The sequence below is a fragment of the Geotrypetes seraphini genome, chromosome 3, assembly GCF_902459505.1.
Source record: "Geotrypetes seraphini chromosome 3, aGeoSer1.1, whole genome shotgun sequence".
NCBI classification, from domain to species: Eukaryota; Metazoa; Chordata; class Amphibia; order Gymnophiona; family Dermophiidae; genus Geotrypetes; species Geotrypetes seraphini.
In genome coordinates this window covers 8352635-8377221 of record NC_047086.1, presented here as the reverse complement: position 1 = coordinate 8377221, position 24587 = coordinate 8352635, and the positions used below count along the sequence as shown (strand labels likewise).

Below are 24587 nucleotides of genomic sequence, written 5' to 3'. Positions count from 1 at the left end.
TCCCCCTGTCCATTCTCCCTTCCTTTTACCTCCCCTGTGTCCACCACCACCCATTCACTGCTCCCCTTATCCAGCAGCAGACCTTCTCCTTTTGTTTTACCTCCTCCCTATCCATCATCACCTCTTTCCTGCTCCCACTGTCCAGCAGTAGGCATCCCTTCCTTCCCCCCCCCCCCCCTGTCCATCAGCACCTCTTTCCTGCTCCCCCTGTCCAGCAGTAGGCCTCCCTTCCTTTTTCTCCCCCCTGTCTATCAACACCTCTTTCCTGCTCCCCCTATCCAGCAGTACGCCTCGCTTTCTTTTTCTGCCCCCCCCTGTCGTCAGCACCTCTTCCCCTGTCCAGCAGCACCTCTTTCCTGCTCCCCCTGTCTAGCAGTAGGCCTCCCTTCCTTTTTCTCCCCCCCCTCTCGGTCCAACAGCACCTCTTCCCCTGTCCATCAACACCTCTTTCCTGCTCCCCCTGTCCAGCAGTATGTCTCCCTTCCTTTTTCTGCCCCCCCCCCTGTCCAGCAGCTCTTCCCCTGTTCAGCAGCACCCTTATCTCCTCTCGCGTCTGCCCTCTGCCGACAGCCGCTTCAAGCCGCTGTGGCCTGCAGGCGCCGACAGCCGCCTCACCTCGAAGCCCTCCTCCCGGCAGCCAGCACCGCTCCGTGAAACCCTCCTCCTGGCAGCCGCCGCTCTGTACCGCCGCATGCGCCTGAAACCGACAGCCGCCTCTCTAACGTTTCCGCCATCCCTGCCACCGCGGAACCGAAGGCGTCCTGGTGTAGTGCATGTGCACTCTTGCCGCCACAGCCCGACAGATCAAGGATCAGGGAAACACGTCGTAAGATTGCGCATGCACGCTTAGCATTTTATTATATAGATTAGCTCTACCGTTAAAAATTGCTTCTTTAAATTAAAAATGATAAAATCTCTAGCATCCCTTAATGTGTTAATACATCCTTTAATGTGTTAATACACTGATTATTTCTAAATTGGATTACTGTAATGCTTTATACAATAAACTTGCCTCAAAAGGAAATACGTTTACAAATTATTCAGAACACAGTAAAGCACAGTTACCGTAACAGGTGTTATCCAGGGACAGCAGGTAGATATTCTCTACATGTGGGTGACGTTATCTGCTGAGCCTTGAGCGGACAGTCTCGCAAGCAAACTTGCTTGAAGATCTTCAAGCTTGCGAGTGTACTGCGCATGCGCGTGTGCCTTCCCGCCCGAGTCAGGGCATGCATCTGTGGCCTCAGTTCAGATAGCTAGCAAAGAAGCCAACCAGGGGAGGTGGATGGGTTGCGAGAATATCTGCCTGCTGTCCCTGGATAACACCTGTTATGGTAAGTAACTGTGCTTTATCCCAGGACAAGCAGGCAGCATATTCTCTACATGTGGGTGACCTCCAAGCTAACCAAAAAGGGACGGTGGGAGAGTTGGCAATTTAGGAGAACAGATTACGCAAAACTGACTGACCAAACTGGCCGTCCCGTCTGGAAAAAGTATCCAGACAGTAGTGAGAGATGAAGGTATGAACCGAGGACCAAATGGCAGCCTTGCAGATTTCCTCAACAGGCGTTGATCTGAAGAAAACTACAGACGCCGCCATCGCTCTGACTTTATGCCCTGTGACCCGACACTGCAGAGGGAGACCAGCCTGAGCGGGGCAGGAGACCTACCCCATCGAGGCGAGTCCCTCGGCCGCTTAGAGGGCGGATGCCTCAAGGACGAGGCAGACTTCGCCAGGTGCTTCGAACGAGGCTCACGGGTCAGGGATCCCAGCCTCGAAGCAGCAGGGGAAAATCCACTGGAAGACAGCCAGTGAGACCGATCCTGAGGGGCCTTAGGCGGATGCTCAGGCTGGCCTGCCGAGAGCAGAGTTGAGGCAGGGGTAAGCTGTCTCAAGTCCGATGAGATTTGAGTCTTCAGGATGGCCTTGAACATGTCCTCGAACATCGGCACCGAGACCAATGGATCTGGTCGGACAGGTGCAGCAGTGCTCTCCAACGAGGGTGACCTCGAGGAAGAGTATTCCAATTGTGTGGAGCACACTTGGAGGAAAGTCTCGACGGGGCTTGGACCACCATACCCACCTGAGACCCCAGGGAAGGCTTCTTCGGTAGCGCACCTGAGGGAAGAAACGGAGACTTACCCAATGCCGAGGGTCTCATCGGAGCAGCCACCGAGGCCTTGGTGGAAGATTAAATTTTTATCATGCAAACATCCAAGAACTCCTGTTATCTACTTTGTTCCGAAAATACATAAATCACTCTTAAACCCTTCAGGCAGACTGATTGTGTCGGGCATAGGGTCTATCTAGAACCACTATCCGCTTTACTAGATACTTACTTGAAAGACAGAGTTCCTTTAGACTCCTTCTTATGTACTTGATTCATCTAATATGATCAACATCCTAACACAATATCAGGATGTACCTTCACATGCTATTATCACATTAGATATATCAGCTCTTTACACTAATGTTCCACAAATGGAAGCACTGGATGTTTTATCAAATGGGAGAATGTTTGATTTTTCACGACTGCAACAATTTTTTGGCATTGCAAAGTCTCAAATTTACAAATGATTGCAGTTGAAGCAGGTCATTCAGAAGGGGTTCCCTGATTGAGGTAATCTAAAAAATCATTATAGCCTGCAGGTCCTGTGCTTCCAGACAGATTTCCTAGGGTATCAGGCCGCTCAATGGTATAAATTAATATCTGGTTATAAGAATAAGAAACCAAAAACTAGTCTTAGACATTTGGAGCATTGAGATAAAGCAGCAAATTTCTGCTACTCAATGGCCATGAATTTGGACTTGGAGGATGAAATGTACAGCGTCAGCATCTAAGAGACAAACATGGTTTTTCTTGTTACATAGAACTTTTTGGACCCCAAGGGTTCTAAAAGAGCTAAGAAACGAAATAGCGGAAACACTCCGACAAATTTGTGACCTATCCTTGAAAACGGGGGAGATCCCAGAGGACTAGAAAATAGCTAACGTCACACCTATTTTTAAAAAGGGATCAAGGGGTGACCCCGGGAACTACAGGCCGGTAAGCTTGACTTCAGTTCCGGGCAAGATGATGGAAGCACTGATAAAGGACAGCATCTGTGAGCACATAGAAACAAACGGACAACTGAGAGAGAGCCAACATGGCTTCTGCAGGGGAAGGTCGTGCCAAACAAACTTACTGCACTTCTTTGAAGGTATAAACAGCAAGTTGGACAAAGGGGAACCCATAGACATCATTTACCTCGACTTCCAAAAAGCCTTTGACAAGGTACCCCATGAGCGACTACTTAGGAAACTGCAAAACCACGGGGTGGAAGGGGATATATACAGATGGATTAAACACTGGTTGGCAGGCAGAAAACAAAGGGTTGGGGTGAAGGGACAATACTCGGACTGGCGGAGGGTCACGAGCGGTGTTCCACAGGGGTCAGTGCTCGGACCGCTGCTGTTCAATGTGTTTATAAACGACCTGGAAATGGGGACGAAGTGTGAAGTTATAAAATTTGCAGATGACACCAAACTCTGCAGCAGGGTTAGGACCGCGGAGGAATGCGAAGACCTACAAAGGGACCTAAACAAACTGGAAGAGTGGGCAAACAAATGGCAAATGCGATTTAATACAGAGAAATGCAAGGTCATGCTTATAGGGAAAAAGAACCCGATGTTCAGCTACAAAATGGGGGGATCGGTGCTAGGGGAAAGCAACCTTGAAAAGGACTTGGGTGTGCTAGTGGATACAACAATGAAATCAACGGCACAATGTGCAGCAGCCTCAAAGAAAGCAAATAGAATGTTGGGTATTATTAAGAAGGGTATCACAACCAGGACGAAGGAAGTCATCATGCCGCTGTATCGAGCGATGGTGCGCCCGCACCTGGAGTACTGTGTCCAGTATTGGTCGCCGTACCTCAAGAAGGACATGGCGATGCTTGAGCGGGTCCAGAGAAGAGCGACGAAAATGATAAAAGGCATGGAAAACCTTTCATATGCAGACAGGTTAGAAAGGCTGGGGTTCTTCTCCCTGGAAAAGCGGAGGCTCAGAGGAGACATGATAGTGACTTTCAAGATCATGAGAGGTATCGAGAAGGTAGACAGAGATAGATTCTTCAGACTAATGGGGCCCACAAGTACAAGGGGACACTCGGAGAAGCTAGGAAGTTCTTTTTCACTCAGAGGGTAGTGGACACATGGAACGCACTGCCGGAGGCTGTGATAGGACAGAGTACACTACAGGGTTTTAAAGAAGGATTAGATAAATTCCTGAAAGATAGGGGGATTGAGGGATACAGATAGAGGTAGAGATGGGATATAGAGAGAGTATAGATAGAGACCAAGGGGATTTAAGGGTTCAGACAATGATCACCGTACAGGTCATGGGCCTGATGGGACACCGCGGGTGCGGACTGCTGGGCGCGATGGACCTCTGGTCTGACTCAGCAGAGGCAACTTCTTATGTTCTTATGTTCTTAATAGAAGCTGGTACTGTCATCTTGATATAGGGATACTGGATCATCTGCTAATCTATTGTCCTTTGATACTCAATTTTTGGAAGTTGATATGGGGACAGATTAAAACTATACTTGAGTCATCAATTCCATTGACATATGAGTAGTCATATGTGGGATGATATTACATCTGAAGCCCTCATTGGACAGATATAAAGGTCAGCTTTTCCTTATTATGACCGGGATAGCCATGCAAATGGTTACTCGCAATTGGAAGAACTGGGATCGCCTTAACTTTACTTTTTGGTGGGCAGATTTATGTTTAAGTTATAGATATGAAAAGATGAATGTGGATATGCTGGGGCATACTAAGAGATTCAAGTTAATTTGGGACCCATTGACATCTTTTATGGATTCATTATAGTTGTCTTTTTTCCTTTATTTCTGTTGGTATAATACACACACACCCAGGGGGAGGGAGAGCGGGAGGGGAGTATTTCTTTTGTATGGTTCTATTCCCTTATGAAAATGTTGGTTGGGTGGGGTTTTTTAATGTTGTATAGATTCCGATTGATTATAAGTGCATATATGATGACTCTTATTTGTATAAATGTTGTATTATATTTTTGTTAGCTTTAGAAACTCAAAGATTAAAAAAAAAAATCATCACCAAGCCTACCCCACTATTCACTATGCTAATGGTATTCACTCCTAGTTCTCAAGGGCTCCTAAGGGGTCGGGTCTTCAGGCTATTTTTAATGAATATTAGTGCTTCAGTTCACCTTTCCCTTCTCTTACATTTTTGTGCTCACTTCTGATCTGCAAAATGAGCCAGCAGGAGATATTAACCTCCCTCGGATTGTGAGCTCCACTGTTGGCCCACAGCAATTCTGGGATTGGAGTTGATTGGAGGAGAGAGGCCTGCCCTGATGGCTTCTCTATTTCCATTAGCTTTTCTAAAAAGTATACTGTATTCTTGTGCTCCTTCGTGAGACTAGTAAGGAAGGATAAAACTACAGAAATCCCTTTTAATAGCAGTAGTACTGCAGTGAAGTATGCTTGACACCAGTGGCCATTATTTTATATTTAATTTCTTTTTTATTTTTCAACAGAGCATGGATTCCGAGTTAAACAGTTTTGTGGGGAGTTTCCATCAACCTCCAAACAGAATTTCTTTCTCAAACTTTGCCAGCTACAAGTGTTTTCAGAAGCCAGAGTCAATTGGCTTGGAAAGTCGAGCAGGTGCCACTTCTAACCTGTCTTCTGCATCAAATAATAAAGGTGATGTAAACACGCACAGAGAAACCCAAAATAAAAGTAGTCTAGTGCTTTCATCCTGTATAACTCAGAATAAGGACCACTTTATAAGGACCTTCACACTAATGTTTTTGGGAGTTTATTGATGATAGCTCAGATTTTTTCATATTTTTCTATATTTTCTTTTATTAATTTTCATTGTGTCTTCTCCCTTGATGGTAATGTTAATAAGGCATTTATCTTGTATTCACACTGATTAGAGTGATTATATTCAAATGGACTAAATGATGTATGGGGCAACTCTCATTTAGACTTATGCCTGGTGCTAGTCACCCATGAGGTACTGCCCGAGCCCATATCCTCTCGTTTATTTATGAAAGGCTCATACTGATGTCCATTATCTAAATGACTAGTTTCTAGCCCTTACATTCCCTTCAAGGGGTGAAGACCGTTTAGCCAATTCTTTATTTATATAACTCAGAATAAAGCATCTTAGGTAATGAAATGTGCTTTAATAGGTCTTTTGAAGAGGGCCTCTAAATCAAATTTCTTTAGGCTGCAAATCCACGATCATAGCTGCAATGACTCTTGTAACCTTTCCACGTCATGAAATAATGACATGTCTATATGTAGTGCCTTTCTGCCAAGCTCCTGACCCACAGTTTGGGAAATGCTGCTTTAAGACTTAGGTCAAGATGTTTGATATGTGTGCATGTGTAAGTGAGAGAATGAACTGTACTCATTTTGACTCTATAACTTGCCTTTTAAAGCAATATCAATGGTTACCTGTACAACAGCAGATAATATTACAGCATTTCTTCCCTTTAAGGCTTTTAGATTCAGTGCCCCAGACTATTTAGCCTAACAATTCCATACTGCTCGAAGTGGTTCACTACAGAAATCTCGGACCTTGTTAAGTTTCAAGTTTATTCGAAATTTGATGAATCGCTTATACATAAAATACTTAGTGATGTACATTAAAATCCAAATTTGAATGTGCAATAAAATACAAAATAATAATAACAAATAAAACACTAAGCGAATTACTATAAAATCCAAATCTGAACATACGTTAAGATACAAGGTAATAATAACAATAAATTTAAAAAAAGGGGGATTGATCTACAGACCAACAGACTCAACTGGATGGAAGGGAAGAGGGATTCAGGTTACAATATTAATCATTTTAAAAAGAGAGAAACATGAATGGAGAAAACATTAGGAGGGTTTTTTTTTTAAAAAAAAAAAAGACTGCTGCACTGCAATTATTCTATATAGGAGGTAAACGCATCTTTAAACAGAAGGGTTTTTAAGTTAGTTTTGAAACGACTGATATCTTTTTCGTCTCTAATATATTGGGGGAGAGAATTCCAGGTTTGAGGTGCAACTACTGAAAATATATCGTATCGTCTTTCAAAGAAGGGACTACCAAAAGACTTTGGCTTGATGAGCGAAGGGAGCGAGAAGAGTTGTATGGAATGAGTATCCTGTTTATGAATTGCGGTTCGTTTGTGGATAAAGTTTTAAATACCAAAAATAAAATTTTGAAGATGATGCGATGATTGATGGGAAGCCAATGTGAGGCAATCAGAAAGGGGGATACATGGTCATATTTTCTCCCGTTGTGAATTAATTTAACGGCAAGAAAAAAGCATTTGTTTCCTACAAACAATCAGGAAGAGGAGAGGCAAAAGAAGACTATCTGCAGGTCCAAAGCTGTCAAAACGGCAGTCAGAGAGGCCAAGCTACGAATAGAAGAGAATCTAGCAAAGGACATTAAGAAAGGGGATAAATCCTTTTTCAGGTACATCGGTGATAGGAAAAGAAACACAGATGGGATAGTATGACTTAGGAAAGCAGACGGGACTTATGCAGAATCAGATTCTGATAAAGCCGGACTACTAAACGAATACTTCTGCTCAGTCTTTACCTGTGAGGCGCCGGGGTCCAGTCCACAGTTGCAAGCAAGGCAAAGCTCAGAAGACCCGTTCTGGAATTTCAAGTTTACTCTCAGCAACGTCTACTGTGAACTATCAAGACTCAAGTGAACAAAGCCATGGGACCGGACAATCTACACCCCAGGGTGTTTAGAGAGCTGTGTGATGTCCTGGAAGAGACGTTATCCGTGCTCTTCAATCTTTCCTTGAGTACGGGGAGGGCTGCAGGACAGAGGCTGAGAATTACAGACCGGTGAGTCTCGCATCCATAGTGACTAAACTCATGGAAACACTAATTAAGCATAAATTAGATACAATCCTGGACGAGAAGAATCTACGGGATCCCCGCCAACATGGATTTACCAAGGGCAGGTCCTGCCAATCCAATCTAATTAGTTTCTTTGACTGGATAACAAGGAAACTGGATGTGGTGGAGTCCTTAGACGTCGTGTACTTGGACTTTAGTAAAGCTTTTTTGATAGCGTCCCACACCGCAGACTATTGAGCAAGATGAAATCAATGGGACTGGAAGAAACATTAACTGCATGGGTCAATGATTGGCTAAACGGTAGACTTCAGAGAGTGGTGGTGAACGGTGCCCCTTCAGAAACGTCAGAGGTGATCAGTGGAGTGCCGCAGGGCTTGGTTTTGGGCCCGATCCTCTTCAACATATTTGTAGGAGATCTGACTCGGGGGCTTGAGGGTAAAATCACATTCCCTAGCAACAGCAGCAGATGAATCCAGAGACCAATGGGATAGCTCACATCTACCAGCAGGCGGAGATAGAGAAACTGATTAACAGGTGGTCTTATTGGCTGGCACTCCTCCTGTTTATCCAGTATTCTCTATCTCCCAGCAGGAAAATGTCGCTATTCAACTAGCTCCTGAATTCTGGCTGTGGCTGGAACTTTATTTTCTCCTGTTGAGGTTTCTCTTCAGTGAGCTGGCAGTGCTATTTCTCCTGTTGAGATTTTCTCTTCAGTGAGACAGGGGTGTCTGGCTGAACGGTGCCGGCTTTAGAGGTTACACTTGGGCCCCCCCTTGTCCCTGCCTCACCCTCCCTCCATTGCTAGAGGGTCTGACTGGGTCTCAATTTTTTTCTTCTTTCCCTTCTCTGTAAAAAAAAAAAAAAAAAAGAGACCACAGTTGTTACATTCTGCCATGCTTTTGCTGCAAACTGGCTTCAACTGGCCCTAACAACTAGCTTGTGAGTATGTCTGGCTTTTACGGTTGTTTGAACTTCAGGTTCTGTTTGGGAGTCTTAGTACTGTGGGTTCGGTCATCATACATTTAAGATATGGATATTTTATTGAGGCTAAGTTTTATGACTAGAAATCCGTGGAGGGAGCCGGGACTTCCCGCCCTTTGCATGCACGCGCTTTGTTTCCTTGTTGGTTACAGCGCAGCAGTAGCGATGCGATTTCATGCTCGTACTTGTTCTCATTGTTGGGTTTCAATGCAGCAGTAGTCCTGTTTATTCTGAGGCTCTCTTTCATCAGTGTTTGTCACGGCCATGTGCAGCTGATTGTGCAGGTGCTGGTTTATAGCAGCGCGCATGAGATGGGATATGTTTTTTCCGGCGCTGTGGGCCGTTCTTCTGGTTATTCCCCGAGTCTGATTTTCTTTCTATGCAAATCGCGGCAGGGTAAATTTTGCGGGGCTCGAATCCGACTATGTTTCTAGGAGCGTTGATGCAGCGGCCACATGTCAGCTAGAATCAGGCATGCGCATGGGTCTCCGGCGATGGCGGGAGAGCTGCAGCGTTCCGGTAGTTTGTTTCCAGCTGACTTTGGTCAGGGTATGCCGGGGCTTCTCTCCTTTCCGGTTCAGACAAGTTGTATGTGTTTCACCAGCTTTGGAACAAGCTTGGGCAGCTTTATATGTCTATGTCTGTGTTCCTGCTGTACTCCCTTGAAGGAAGCTGCTTGTTTAATCGGACTCTGGGGTTAGCACTCAAGGGGTTTACCAGAGAGACTCTGACCTGTGCTAGGTCACCCAGTCTCGGTTTGTCTCCAGACTGGGGCGACATACGGCAACTCACGGCACAGTGAGATCAGCAGTAAGATAGTGCCCTGTATTTCACACAGGTATCTCATTGTCTCTCTTGGGGTCCCTGCAGATTGAGCCTTTGTCTATTGGTAACTGTCCTTATTTGGGCCTCTATGCTGAGCTGCATGTGTCTAGTAGTGGCACAGGATATATATGCCTAAAGGTAGTACAAGCAGTTTCCAAGTTCGGGCTGTCTCTATGGGCATAATGACACTGCGCATATTCCTGCGGCCAGGACTCTCTTTCTCTATTTCTGAGGAGGCCTGGACTTCAGATTTCCATACTTATCACGCTGGTTTCTCCTGTCACCATTTTCTCATGGCACATGCTAGACGGGCCCCCCGACCAGACAGAAAGGGCTGTACAGCTCCTTTTAACCAGGAGCCAGTTACCTATTCTATCAAACCCGCGGAGGATCACGCACTATGTGGCTGTTAGCCTCATCCCTGAAGCTCTCATTAACGATGTGAGCTTTGTCTGATACCTGTAAGGATGCTGTTGTTTTCCACGGGGCGGTAGATGCAGCATCTTGATTGAGTCTAGTACGTATTCACTTTAAAGGACATACGTATTTCGCTCATGTTGCATGGGGTTAGTACTGTTTTCATGGTTCCAGTATATTCCTCTTTACATTGTGAACCTTGATTTTTCCTAGGAGAATCTTCTTGCAGATCCTACAGTCTCATTCTGCCATTCCCTGACCTTCTGCACTTCATTCTGAGGGGATCTTGACTTCTTCCAATGACTCTTCAGGCTTTCTCATGAGGGAGAAGACACTATAATGTCAGGTCAGAGGGCTGTGAAGATTTTTCAGGATGCTTGCATCTTTGCATTCTCCTCAGGTTTTCCAGTTCGTTCTTGGAGTCTCTATGTTTTGTGTTTCCCTTTTCAGTATTACTGGTCCTCAGGACAGTTCTTGTAGTTCTTCGGGAACTAAGGGACGTTGTTCCACTTACTGCATGGTGCCCAAGATGGGGGTATTGGGCAGGCTGGATCCCATTCTGCTGAATTAGTTTCTCGGGGTTACACATTTCTGCAGACAACCTGGGAGTATATTTACATTTTCTCTAAGGACTCCAAATCGGCACTTGGTTTGCCTGCCTCTCTTGGAGCAGCGCTTTCGGTTTTGGCACATGCCATTTCGTCTACCCAAGGCTTCACGAACGTTTTAGGTGATGTGGGCGGTGGTACCGTTGTGGCGCTACCAGGCAATTCATCTAATTTCTTCTTGACTGCCTGCTTGATTCGGATGACTTCCAGTCGGGCCATTTGACTGACACGAAAAGGGTGGTATCTTTTCCTCAGTTCTTTACACGTGCATCTTCGAATTTGCACAGCGCTCTTTTCTCCTGTACTATTTATAGGTATATCGGGGTAATGTTTTTATTCATATAGGAGAGACATGTGTTTCTTTCTGGAGACTGGGGCGTGGGGTCTCGGTCTCAGATTGGTATTCTTCTTCGCTTACCATGACCAAGAGTATGGGATTCTGTACAGTTTCTGGGATCCATATTGCTGACTCCACTGGGAACTTCGGCTTGCTTTCCCCTTCTTACGCTACAGCAGTCGCTTTTGTTCCGGTGGTTCCCAGTATCTCAGGGCTCCAATTATTTGGTATGCTCCTCCTGCATCGCTCTGTATGATTTGGTGGCTCAGCGCGATTTCTCTTTTCAAGGCATGTCTCGGTCTTTGCTGGACTAGCTCATGACCACCGACCATCCCTGGCTGTCGGGTTGGGGGGCTCGGTGGCTTCCATCCTCAGCTCCAGGATTCTGGTCTTCAGAGGCAACTCAGTACTTGTTCATTCTTCTACTCTTGAGCAGGGTCAGGCTACCTTTCTGGAGCTTCAGATCATTCTTCCGGATTGCCGCTGAGGGTCCTTTTGGTCAGTATTAGGATGGGGGTATTTCTCTACAGCTTGAGCAGTAGGTGTTGTACTCAGTTGGCAGGTGAAGTTGGTCTGCTTCAATGGGTGGACTCTCATCTTCGTCTTCTGTTGGCAGATCCTTTTATGGATCAGGATAAGAATTTGGATAGACTTTCTCTCGGCGGAATCTGAGCATGGCCCATTTCTTGTATGTTATGCTCTGGAAAGTGTGCATGTTAGTAATAGTGTAATCTTCTGCATCCTGGATATTGAGATTTGTGGCTCAGGCGTTCTAGCTCCTTTTATGAACGTGAGATCTCCTTGACCTAGACCTCATGGTCTCGTCTCTCAATTCTAAGCTTCCTAGCTTCTTCGGCGGGCCCAGGGAGTGGGAGTTAGAGGGGGTAGCTGCATGGCTCCTTTCTCGCCTCTGCCTTCTCTTTTTCAGTGTTTTCTGCTGGCTGATGATGGCTTGGATTTGCCATCTCGAGCTCGTTTTCCGGGCACAGTATTCGTAGAATTTCTGGATTGGCGGCGCCATCCTTACTATGCGGATTTGATGAGTCTTTCGACAGCCGGACTAAGAAGTTTCCGGGTATCTCCGGCTTTGCTCGCCTAGGGTCCAATCAACATGGATATTTGTACTACTTTAGTATTACGACCTAGTTTTTTGAAAAATCTTGGCTGACGTGTAAGGGTTATGCGAAGCAGGTTGTTTCTTCTCTTATCCAGGTGCTACGGACGTCTTCTCCTGTGGCTTCTGCTTCCTTTTGGAGGTTTTTCCTTTCTTGGGTGCTTAGTTTGAACCACTCCAGAGTTCCTTTTTGGCACAAGTGTATTGCCGAGGGCTTAGCGTTCAATTCCCTTCAGCTTCTGGTGCCAGTCTTGGCTTGTTACAAGGGCTAGGTATATTGCTCTTTGCTTACTTCTCAGCTTCATGTAGTTCAGTTCCTAAACAGAGTGCGGTATATTCATGCGCCTCTTAGAAAGCCCGGTTTGGAGTACAATCTTCACGTAGTTCTAAGTTTACCGAAGGCTTCATTTCATCCTTGTCTTTTGGGACTCTAAAGGGCTGTGCCGTTGAACATGGGGTTTCTTGTGGCCATGGCTTCAGCTCTGCAGTTTTCTATGTTGCAGGCCTTGTGCAATGGGGATTCCTATTTCTGATTTCCGAAATATTGGATATCAGTTCGGATGGTACCACTATTTCTTTCTAGGGGGGTGTCATCCTTTCTTTTATGTCATGCTCGCTTTTCCTTCCTTCTTCCTAGGAGGAGAAATTGGGAGCAGTGCTTTTATTCACTGCATTTTTTGATATGTACGTAGCGTTCTCCGCGAGCTCGGTTTCTAACGACTTTTAGTTGTTTATATCTCCTTTTTGTATTCTTCAAGGGACGCCTCAAACGTATGGCGGCGTCCGAAGCCTCCATTGCTCAATGGGTCCAGGAGGACATTCTTTATGCTTGCTTGCTGGCAGGGAAGCGGGTGGCGAAAACTTCATGACCATTCTGCCGGAGCGATGGCTACTTCTTGGGCTCGGCCCAGAGGTTTTGTTTTTTTTTCCTTGGAGGAGATTTGTCTCGCGGCTAATTGGTCTTCCGAGAGTGCTTTCTCTCCGCATTTCTGCTTGGATGTGGGGGCGCATGCGGTAGGGACGTTTTGTGCTTCGGTTGTTGCGGAGGCAGCGTTTGCTTCCCACCCAGATTGAGGATTGCTTTGCTACATCCCATTGGTCTCTGGATTCATCTGCTGCTGTTGCTAGGGAAGGAAAAATTATGTTCTTACCTGTTAATTTTCTTTCCCTTAAGACGCAGCAGATGAATCCAGAGCCCCACCCTTTCTGGATATTGTCTCTCGGTTTTTTCTTTTGCAACTTTCGCAGTTTGTTATTATGGCAGGTTGTTTTCCGTATTATTGCATTTTGAGATTTGTTATGGGAAAGAAGTTTTTTACATGCTATGCCTATTGATGGTTACGGATGCTTGGGCAAGGAGCTATACTGGATAAACAGGAGGAGTGCCAGCCAATAGGACCACCTGTTAATCAGTTTCTCTATCTCCGCCTGCTGGTAGATGTGAGCTATCCCATTGGTCACTGGATTCATCTGCTGCGTCTAAGGGAAAGAAAATTAACAGGTAAGAACATAATTTTTCCTTATTCGCCGATGACGCCGAACTATGCAACATAGTAAGTAAGAGCACTTTGCCAGACAGTATGACGCAGGACCTACTTCTATTGGAACATTGGTCCTCGACTTGGCAGCTAAGCTTCAGTGCTAAAAAATGTAAGGTCATGCACCTTAGCAGCAGGAATCCGTGCAGAACTTACACACTAAATGATGAGACCTTAGATTGGACCAAGGCAGAACGTGATTTGGGGGTGATCATTAGCGAAGACATGAAGACTGCCAATCAAGTGGAGAAGGCTTCATCAAAGGCAAGACAAATGATGGGTTGTATCTGTAGAAGTTTTATCAGCCGGAAGCCCAAAGTTATAATGCCGTTGTACAGATCCATGGTGAGGCCTCATCTGGAATATTGTGTACAATTCTGGAGGCCACATTACCAAAAAGATGTGGTGAGAGTTGAGTCGGTTCAACAAATGGCCACCAGGATGGTCTCGGGACTCAAAGATCTCCCGTATGAGGAAAGGCTGAATAAATTGCAGCTATACTCGCTCGAGGAGCGCAGAGAGAGGGGGGACATGATCAAGACGTTCAAGTATCTTACGGGCCGCATCGAGGCGGAGGAAGATATCTTCTTTTTCAAGGGTCCCACGACAACAAGAGGGCATCCGTTGAAAATCAGGGGCGGGAAACTACGAGGTGACACCAGGAAATTCTTTTTCACTGAAAGAGTGGTTGATCGCTGGAATAGTCTTCCACTACAGGTGATTGAGGCCAGCAGCGTGCCTGATTTTAAGGCCAAATGGGATCGGCACATGGGATCTATTCACAGGGCAAAGGTAGGGGAGGGACATTAAGGTGGGCAGACTAGATGGGCCGTGGGCCCTTATCTGCCGTCTATTTCTATGTTTCTATGTTTATTGAGGTGGAGGATGATATTTTCTTTCTTAAAGGTCCCTCGGCCACAAGAGGTCATCCGCTGAAAATCAGGGGTGGGAAATTTCATGGCGACACCAGGAAGTTCTTCTTCACCGAAAGGATGGTTGATCATTGGAATGAACTTTCACTTCAGGTGATTGAAGCCAGCAGCGTGCTAGATTTTAAAAGGAAATGGGATACACATGTGGGATCTCTAGGGAGGTAAAATCAAGGGGGCTGGGTCATTAGGGTGGGAAGACTTGATGGGCTATGGCCCTTTTCTGCCATCATCTTCTATGTTTCAGGCTTTAAATGATTATCATCTGGTATTCCTGAACCCAAATTGGTGATACTAGATGCCACTGGACATAGTGTGTTTTATTTTTTGTCACCTTATATCTGGAATAATCTACCCTACCTATTTGTAGTAACCTCTCTTAAAAGTTTCAAAACAGATCTAAAAACTTGGCTATTTAGACAGGCATATGACAGAAAAGCCTAACTAGGGTTGAAAACTGTTAAAAAATCTAATACCTCTTCCCGTCTCCCTCCCCCTTACCCGTATCTCTTTCCATTTTAGTTTCCCCTTCTTCTGTCCTATTGAAAATGGCATTCCTTCTCTATTTTCTAATTTAGATTGCACACTGCAGTATAGAAAGTCTCAATAAAACTGAAAACTGCATTTCCTAGTAGCCTTGCAACCACAAACTTTGCTGTTTATATCTCTGATGGAACATTTTTTATTAGCAGGAAGAAAAATATCATGCATAGTAATGAACAGGAATGCATCATAATGAAATGTACACTATATTGGAGCATTCCTGTATGATTTATTTAGATTTTTATCCCGTCCTCCCAGTAACTCAGAACGGTTTACAAGTAAACATTCACAATGGAGTGAATTGGACATACAAGATTATACAGTAGATTTAAATACTTGGACATATGAGACTCTGCAGCAATGTAAATATAGGGACTATACAGCAAATTAAGAACAGTAGTTTAGATCTGTCTAAAGCTGCTTAAGAAAGGCTTTTCTCTCAGGCCTACTTTGTGTACTAAACAAAATTCATCCTCCTCGAAAATAACAAAATCCCAACTATAACCAATATAGAAATTAACTCAACCAATTACTCCATTCAACCCACCCTGAAACTACTAGGAATGACAATAGATGCTGCACCATGCAACCACAAATCAATAAAACAATACAGAAATAATTTGCAGTTATGAGAAACTTAAGACAGGTTAGAAAATTATTTGATAGAACACAATTCCGGCTCTTAGTACAATCCCTAATCCTAGGCCTTTTAGACTACTGTAACATTCTCTACCTCCCCTGCCCAGCAACAATGATAAAACAACTACAAACAATCCAAAACACAGCACTGAGACTCATCTTTTCATTAAGGAAACATGACCACATCACAGAGGCATACCTCAACTCCCTGTTCGGCAAGAATACTATTCAAATTCTACTGTTTACTATTTAAAACCATAAACGGTGACAGCCCAACCTACCTGAACAACCGCCTCATCCAAACTACATCAACTAGACATAGGAAACACCACACTCCATTCATGCACCCCCCAATCAAAGAAGTCAAATTGAAAAAACTATGATAGCCTCCTAGCCACACAAGCAGCAAAACTTGACAACCAAATCTCCAATCTACTAATTATAACCCCAGACTACAAAACATTCAGAAAAAAAATAGACTCTACTTTTCAAGAAATTCCTGCAAACGACATAACGCTAGCTCCTTCCCACCTCACCAATACCTTCCCGACTCCCCAAAACAACCTCATCTACTCTTTATCTCCTCTAGAAATTACCAGATATCTTCTTCATGTAATTCGCTTTTTGTAATTCTTTTGTAGTCTGCCTTGAGCTGCAAGGCAATGGCAGAATAGAAACCTCTAATGTAATAGTGATTGGAGTTCAGTATTTCCACTATGCTGGGCAGTGGGTAGTACTTTTGGGGGAGCCAGTTGGTTGCAGAACTCGATATAAAGCTTACTTCTAAATGTGTTTCTCTTCAAACAGCTGCAATGCAAACTCTGTATCACAAACCATATGACATGATTGGCCATATGCTTAAAACAACTGACTGGTTTCTGTACGAGCTGTCAATGTGGATGCTCTCAGAAGAGCCACAGTTCACTTTTTAGAATTTTAGTTTGTCCAAAGTTACCTTCATGGATGTTTAACAGAGCCGACTACCATCATTATCTGGGTAACTCCTGGCCTGCCCATTCTGTCCAGTGCTGATAAATACTCAGGAGATTGGCTCTGGCATTTAAAATGGATGCTAACTGTTGTGGCTTAATATTAGTGAGTCAGTAAATAACAGCAGATAAAGACCAAATTGGCCCATCTAGTTTGTCCAGCAAAACTTCTGTTTTGTGCCTCAAATTCCGTCACAATTTGTGTTCACTGTTCATTTTAGGAGAGCATTCCAGGCATCCAAAAATTCCTGCATTTGTATTTTATAATTTAGGCTTCATCTCCTGACATACATTTAGAAAGTGTTTTTTTTCCCAAATTATTTATTTATTTTATCATCTTACAACAAGTACACAGTATTACATCATAAAAAATAAATACATCACTTGAATTTCTTACTAATATCATCCTAAATATATAAATTAAACCCTCCCCACCCACCCTTCCCTTAAATATTTCAATCAAAAATATCATATAAATATTATAAACTTATTTAATAATTAACCTTTAAAAATAAATTTATACCATCCCCCCACCCCCCTATGTATAAATATACTATCAGTGAAAAATGTCTAATCATTACAATAATTTGCCAGTGGACCCCAGATCTTTTTAAAATTGTTGTTATTCCTATTCTGCAAAGCAATTACTCTTTCCATTTTATAAATGTGGCACAATGAATTCCACCAGAATGTATAATTAAGATTGTTATAATTTTTCCAGTTACTAGTGATATGTTGCATGGCAACTCCTGTCATTATCAATAAAAGTTTGTTATTACTTGATGATATTTGACTCTTTGTTCTCATAGACATACCGAACAAAATGATATCATTTGATAGAGCTACATGGTTTTCTAATAAACAATTTATTTGGGACCAAATTGATTTCCAAAAAGCCATGATATAGGGACAGTAAAATAATAAATGATCTAAGGTCCCTGCTTCCAGATTACAATGCCAGCATCTATTAGACTTAGAGCTATCCAACTTTTGTAATCGAACAGGGGTCCATAATGCTCTATGTAACAAAAAACACCAACCAAGTTTGTCTCATAGATGCTGACACTGTACACTTCATCCTCCAAGACCAAATTCGTGGCTATTGAGATGCAGAAATTTGATGCTTAATCTCAATGCTCCAAATGTCTCTAAGACCATTCTTTGGTTTTTTATTCATGAATCCAGATATCGCTTTATACCACTGAGCGACTTGGTGTCCCAAGAAATCCGCCTGAAAGCATAAGAACTCCAAACTATACTGATTATTGAGACTTTTCCATTCAGGGAACCCCCTCCTTCAGTTGCAACCATTTAAAACTTTGTTTTTTATTAAGACCAAATTTATGTTGCAACTGTGAAAATTCAAGCAGTTTACCATTTGAAATAACATTATTTAAAGTCCGTATACCTGCAATAATCCAATGCTTCCAAACCGATTTTAAATCCGCCAATTTGAATCTTGGAGTTTATCCATAACGATTGATTTGTTGATTTATTTATTGGGTTAGGAGTTAAATTACTAACACATCTCAATGTTTTCCATGTATCCATCAAAATTCTGTTTTCTTTATATTTCCTAGGCATATTGATACTGAGAACATGAGATAAATGTAGAGGAAACAAGAGTCGGCATTATAAATACAACCAATCCAGAATATTTTCCATGAGTTCTGGGAGGACCCAATACATACCCTGGCGTAAAATATAGGCTTGATGATGCCTATAAAAATTTGGAAAATTTATCCCACCCTCCGCAATTGACTTTTGTAAAGATACTAAAGCAATTCTCGGCATTTTACCCAGCCAAACAAATTTTGTAAGAATACCGTTTAGTTTTTTATAAAAGGACCCTTGAAAAAAAACTGGTATCATACTCGTTTGATAACAAACCACAGGCAATATCATCATTTTAATAGTTTGGACTCTCCCCCACCAAGAAAGATGTAAAGGACTCCATTGCTCACACATTTCTGTTACTTTCTTTAATAAAATTTTTTCATTCTCTTTTATTGTGTCTTCCAATGTATATTTTATTTTAATACCTAAGTATTTTAATCCATCTTCCTTCCATACAAATGAGAAAGAATCAAATAATCCTTTAGTACAATGCACATTAAGAGGAAGAATTTCTGACTTACTCCAATTTATTTTGTAACCTGAAAATTTTCCAAATGTATCAATCAGTTCTAACAAGCATGGAATGGTAGTTTCTGGATTTCTCAAATAAAGCTTAAAGAAAGTTTAAATCAGCCTTGACCATTTCCTACTGCTTGATTATCTTGTCCCATATTTCACAGTGCACTCTGTATTGCTGTTCTATGTGTTGCTGTGTTGTGGTTTTTTCCTGCCCGTCCATCCAACTCTACCTTTTTGATTTAATATTAGTTTCCCCAGTTATCTCGATCTGCTGAAAAACACATTTTTGCTTACTTGTAACCTAGGCTGCTTGTGTGCTAGTCCCATAATGTTGCTTCCCTTGAAGGTTTAATTTTTAAACCTCCTAGATTTTTAGCTTAGATTTGCAGTATGTAAAAAGTGAACTGTGATACTGTTTCAGCGTTGGCCTCCCAGCATCATATGTCCCCTAGTTCAAAAGTACTTTAATAACCTTCATGTATTTAAATAAATATTCTAGCTCTCCTCTCCCTCCTTTCCTTTGCATAGACATATTAAAAGTCCTCAAGTCTCTTCCCACAGATCTTTTCATGCAGACCACCATTTTTGGTTGTTTTCCTCTGGATTACCTCTAAACATACTGAAGTACAACCTCCAAAACACAACAGTGAGTTTGAGGCGAGGCCTCACCAATGGCACATAAAGAGACATTATCATTTTCTCTTTTCCGCTGGTTATACCTTTCTTAATGGAACCTAGCATTAGAGCATGATACAGGGACAAATTTTTCCCCATCCCCACAGGAACTCAATTTTGTAGTCCCATCTCTGTGAATTTTGTCATCCCTGGCCCTGCCCCATTCCTGTAAGCTTTGTATTAGCCGCACAAGCCTTGAACACTTATGAATTTAAAGTGTTTGAGGCTTGTGCAAATGAGAACAGAGCTTGCAGGAATGGGGCAGGGACAGGAAAAGAACTCGCTGGGATGGGAAAACGAGTTCCCGTGGGGATGCGGAAAAATTTGTCTCCGTGCCATTCTCTACCTAGCATTCTTCTGGCTTTGGACACCATGTTATAGTTTGCTACTTTCAGATCCTCAAACACTTGTCTTGTGCACAGGCCAGGTGAGAGACCTCGGCAGTCTTTCTAATCCAGTCCACTCCAGACTTGTTCCTCAAAGAAGATTCATGAATAAATTGTATCGGTTTTTGCTGGAATCCAAGTAGACTACACCCAATATTTACCTTTAGTCTAATTCTCCCATTTGATGAAATCAAATTGTTTGCCACAAACTACCGCTGTATAATCATACTGCTTCAGTGCTTGCATTCCACCATACTTAAAACCAGTGGTGTTCAACCTAGTTCTCAGGGACTCCCTGACCAGGTGGGTTTTCAGGATCCCCACAATGAATAAGCATGAGAGAGATTTGAATAAAAGAGGTAGTGCAGATAAATCACTCATGCATTTCCATTATGGATATCCTGAAAACCATTGGTCTAGATGGCTCAGTGTGGTTTCTTTCTACTGTTACTTTTTTCTTCTACCAAGGAAAGGCTTATCTGCCTTAGTTTTTCTGAAGGGGGACCACAGCCTCCTTTCTCCAAATATCTATTAAACACATCCTTCAGTTAACTTACTAAAATGCCTCAGGCTGTCTTGTATCCTAGAATATATCTTATCTGGTCCCCTGACTCTTGTCTAGTTTGCAAGTTCATGAAATCTCTGATTAATGAGCAGTGCAGTGTATATACTCCATGGTTATCTTTCAGGAATACTTGTAGAAGGACCATAGGTGACTATCAAAGGCCCATAGGCATACTGAGCTATCTAGACCACCCCAGTGGTATTCATGCTCAGTTCTTGATGTAAATGTGTACCTATTGCAGCATTGCATCCAGAACTATTCAAAGCCTTGATTTCCCCCAGCCCCCCCCCCCCAATAAATTATACTGTTTCCCAAATGGATTGTGGCAGGTGATTACTGTTTTCAGAAATAGTCTGAACACATCTTGTGGCAGCCTTTTTTTTATTTGTCTTATTCTTTCACATTGTTCTTTGATATGTAAACAGCACTCATGTTGGCCCTGAAAACACTTCAGGAGAAGATCAGGCGGCTGGAACAGGAGAGGCTGCGAGCTGAAGACAATCTAACCTGCCTATCAAGGAACACGGCTGAATACAAGAAGATCCTGGAGACCGGGAAAAACGAGAATGATCTGGTTCATCAAGAAGTGGAAAAACAGAAACATGGTAGCTGTCCTCATTTGTTTGGGGGGGGGTAACTTTTTTGGCTAGATTTGCAATTACCCTGTTTGCCCAGGTGTTTCCCCTAGCAACTTTGGACTATGGTTTCATGTATCTTTACTTACAGCTACCTAGAGGTTTTATCCATTTTGCTCACCAGTTGGCTATCTAGCCCGATTGTTTTGGCAGTGATTCTGGTCAAGGGTTCACAACCTGGCATGTATGCACCTTGACACTAAGGCCCTGATTCTATAAACTGTGCCTAACATCTAGGTGCTGAGGAGCTCAATTGTCAATCACCCACTAGGTGCTGTTTATAGATGCTATGATGGTGAGGTATGTGGTGACACACGGATTGCAGTATTGAACATTTTTTCATTCACTTGACTACACAATCCTGCACTGAGGTCTTCCTTTCACTTAAAAATTTATAAACATTTAAAATATCATTTATATTGATTGGGCAGCACTACAACATTTAAGTTATAGAACTAGTTTTTTTCAGCTTTTTATCATTGTTCTATATTAACTCGGGTTTTGTAAGCTTTAATCAATAGGCCATTCTTCTGCTCTAGATGGACCATTCAGGGTACAATGTGAAGACAAAATAAATGTGGAATTATAGTGGTGCTATGGGCTCTAGTGTAGGATGGGGGGAGGGGAACTGAGGTAGAGAGATGGCATGTTTCTTCAGGTCTACATCAGGCCTCGTGGCCAGCAACAGTACTGTAGTCTGACTGACCTCATGTCTTGCTCTTCTCCACAGATACAACTGCTCAGCTGAGTGCAGCCAAAGCCCGCTGCGTCCTGCTGGAGAAGCAGCTGGACTACATGAAGAAAATGGTCCAGGATGCCGAAATGGAAAGGAAGACTGTTCTAGAGCGACAGGTCAAATTCTGACATTTTATTTATGGTATATTTTAAGAAAAGCTTTCCACATGCTAACCCTTTCTTTTCCTCCAAACTGAGTAGATGTTTCCCAGCTATGTTGGATGAATGTGAGCTGGTATAGAAGCGGGTGAGAACAAGGTTACATTAAAACATTAATAAAGAGACAATTACCACCTTTTCAAAAACTGCATGCCTAGGTGGAGCTGCATTCAAACCTGGCCACTTTATTTGTCATATTTTAATATGATATACAAACTTTTGTACTATAGCATATCATACAGTTTTTTATATCCTGCAAATTTCAGCAAGGATTCAATTTGGTTTACAATAAGATTCTTAAACCATTTGTAAACCGCCTAGGTTTACCGGCGCTGTATAATTTTTTAAATAATAAATATGGTAAACCGTTGATAGGATTAAAGAGAGAAGAGGTATAATAATAACAACTTTATTTTTCTATACCGCCCTAGTCAGACGACTTCTAGGCGGTTCACATCGAAAGAAGGCTGGACATTCAGCGAATTACAAATGTGTGAGGGGAATGTTGCAGAAGAAAGGGGGGAGGGAATATAAGCGGGGTTGAGAGGGGAGGGGATGTGAGAGGGTTTGGGATTGCCTGAGAGATTGTTTCGGGTTTGTAGTGGGGAAAAATGCGTAGAGCGAAGATTGGTCTGTTTAGGTGATGAATTTCTCAAACAGAGTGGCTTTGATTGATTTTCGGAATGTGTTGTAGGTCTGTCCGGTTTTATTTATGTAGTTTTCCAGCCAGGATTGTTGTCTGTTAGCTTGGAACATGAAGGTTCTGTCAAGAAAGGATTTGTATTTGCAGCCAGTGATTTTAGGATAGGCCAAGATATTTTTGTTTCTGGTTGTTCGTGTGGGGTTCGGTAGAGTGAAGTGTGTTTTGCAGGTAGGAAGCATTTGTTTGAAGCAGATGCATGCAAATTTGAACTGTATTTGCGCTTCCATTGGTAGCCAGCGCAGTTTTTTGTAGTATGGGCTAATTTGGTCGTTTTTTCTCAGTCCGAAGATTAAGCAAACTGCAGTGTTTTGCACTAATCTCAGTTTCTTTATTGTTTTTTGTGGGATACCAAGGTAGACGATGTTGCAGTAGTCCAGGGTGGATAGGATAACCTGAAGGATGTTGTGTCAAAGTATTTTTTAATAGTCCTTAGCTTCCATAGTGTATAAAAGCATTTCTTCACTGTTAAGTTTGTGTGGTCAGCCATGGTCAAGTATGTGTCTAGTGTGATACCCAGAATTTTTCTCTCCAAATTCTTTATTCATTTTTCATCTTACATCAAGAATACAATATTACATCATTTAAACCTTGTAAACATCACTTGTATTTCTTTTAACATCTTAAAAACATACATTTATACCCTCCCCATCCACAAATATTTTAATCAACAAATATCATATAAATAATATCAATTGATCAAACCTTAATAAAACTTTATACCCTCCCCCCATGTATAAATGTACTTTCAGTGGAAAATGGTGTCTACCGTAATCATGGCAATAACTTATCAATGGCCCCCAAATCTTTTTAAAATTATTATAATTCCCTCTTTGTATGGCAATTGCTCTTTCCATTTTGTAAATGTGGCATAACGAATTCCACCAGAAAGTATAGTTAAGTCTACTGTAATTTTTCCAATTACTGGTAATATGTTGTATGGCGACTCCTGTCATGATCAATAAAAGTTTATTATTACTTGATGAAATTTGACTTTTTGTTCTCATTGACATACCGAACTTTATTGTATCATATGATAATGCTACATGGTTTTCTAATAAACAATTAATTTGAGACCAAATTGATTTCCAAAATGCCATGATACAGGGACAATAGAATATTAAATGATGTAAAGTTCCTGCTTCCAGATTACAATGCCAGCATTTTTTTCTTCTTTATTTGATGATTAAGACCATTAACATTTAATGAGAAAAGCTTAACCTCCATTATATATTTTGTTTTCTAGGTACTCAGATGTAGTTAATTTAAAATGAACAGACACCATTTCCAATATTTAAAAATTTTGCACATAAAATTCCCCTATCCCTAATATTTCCTTGCCTACCCTTCCCCCTACCCTCCCTCCACAAATCTTTAATAAAAGTGTTAACTTGGTGACACACATATTAGATCAGGCAATGATAAGCTCCTCCTAGACCCTCTCTAAATCAATATTCAAAAATAAGTCGCATAGGAAATACTTATTAGATATAATAATTCTTCATAACTTATTCTAGTTCATAAATTATACAGTATTATCTGTTTAATAAATTAGTATACATTTTAGAAACCTTTTAACTAATATCATATATTAGTGTCTAAACAATAAGTTATATTCCAATTATTTCACCCTATAATTAATATATTTTAATAATATGCTTATTCCAACTTAGTACCATTTAATACCTTACAAAAGACTTTTTTCATCTAAGATAGAAATCAGTATTAGATTCAAATCTCTCTTAGTTCACTTTAACAACTA

The 24587-nt window shown here is 42.2% G+C and overlaps 1 protein-coding gene across 1 annotated transcript in view; it reads left to right on the top strand.

The window, feature by feature from the left end:
* The window catches only part of CEP57L1 (centrosomal protein 57 like 1), a 96805-nt gene that overhangs the window by 18613 nt on the left and 53605 nt on the right, over positions 1-24587 (top strand). The window contains exons 2-4 of the mRNA XM_033939520.1: positions 5565-5733; positions 21022-21201; positions 21962-22083. Coding sequence (XP_033795411.1) covers positions 5568-5733; positions 21022-21201; positions 21962-22083 — 468 coding nt within the window. The 5' untranslated portion in view covers positions 5565-5567. The remainder of the gene's footprint in view (positions 1-5564; positions 5734-21021; positions 21202-21961; positions 22084-24587) is intronic.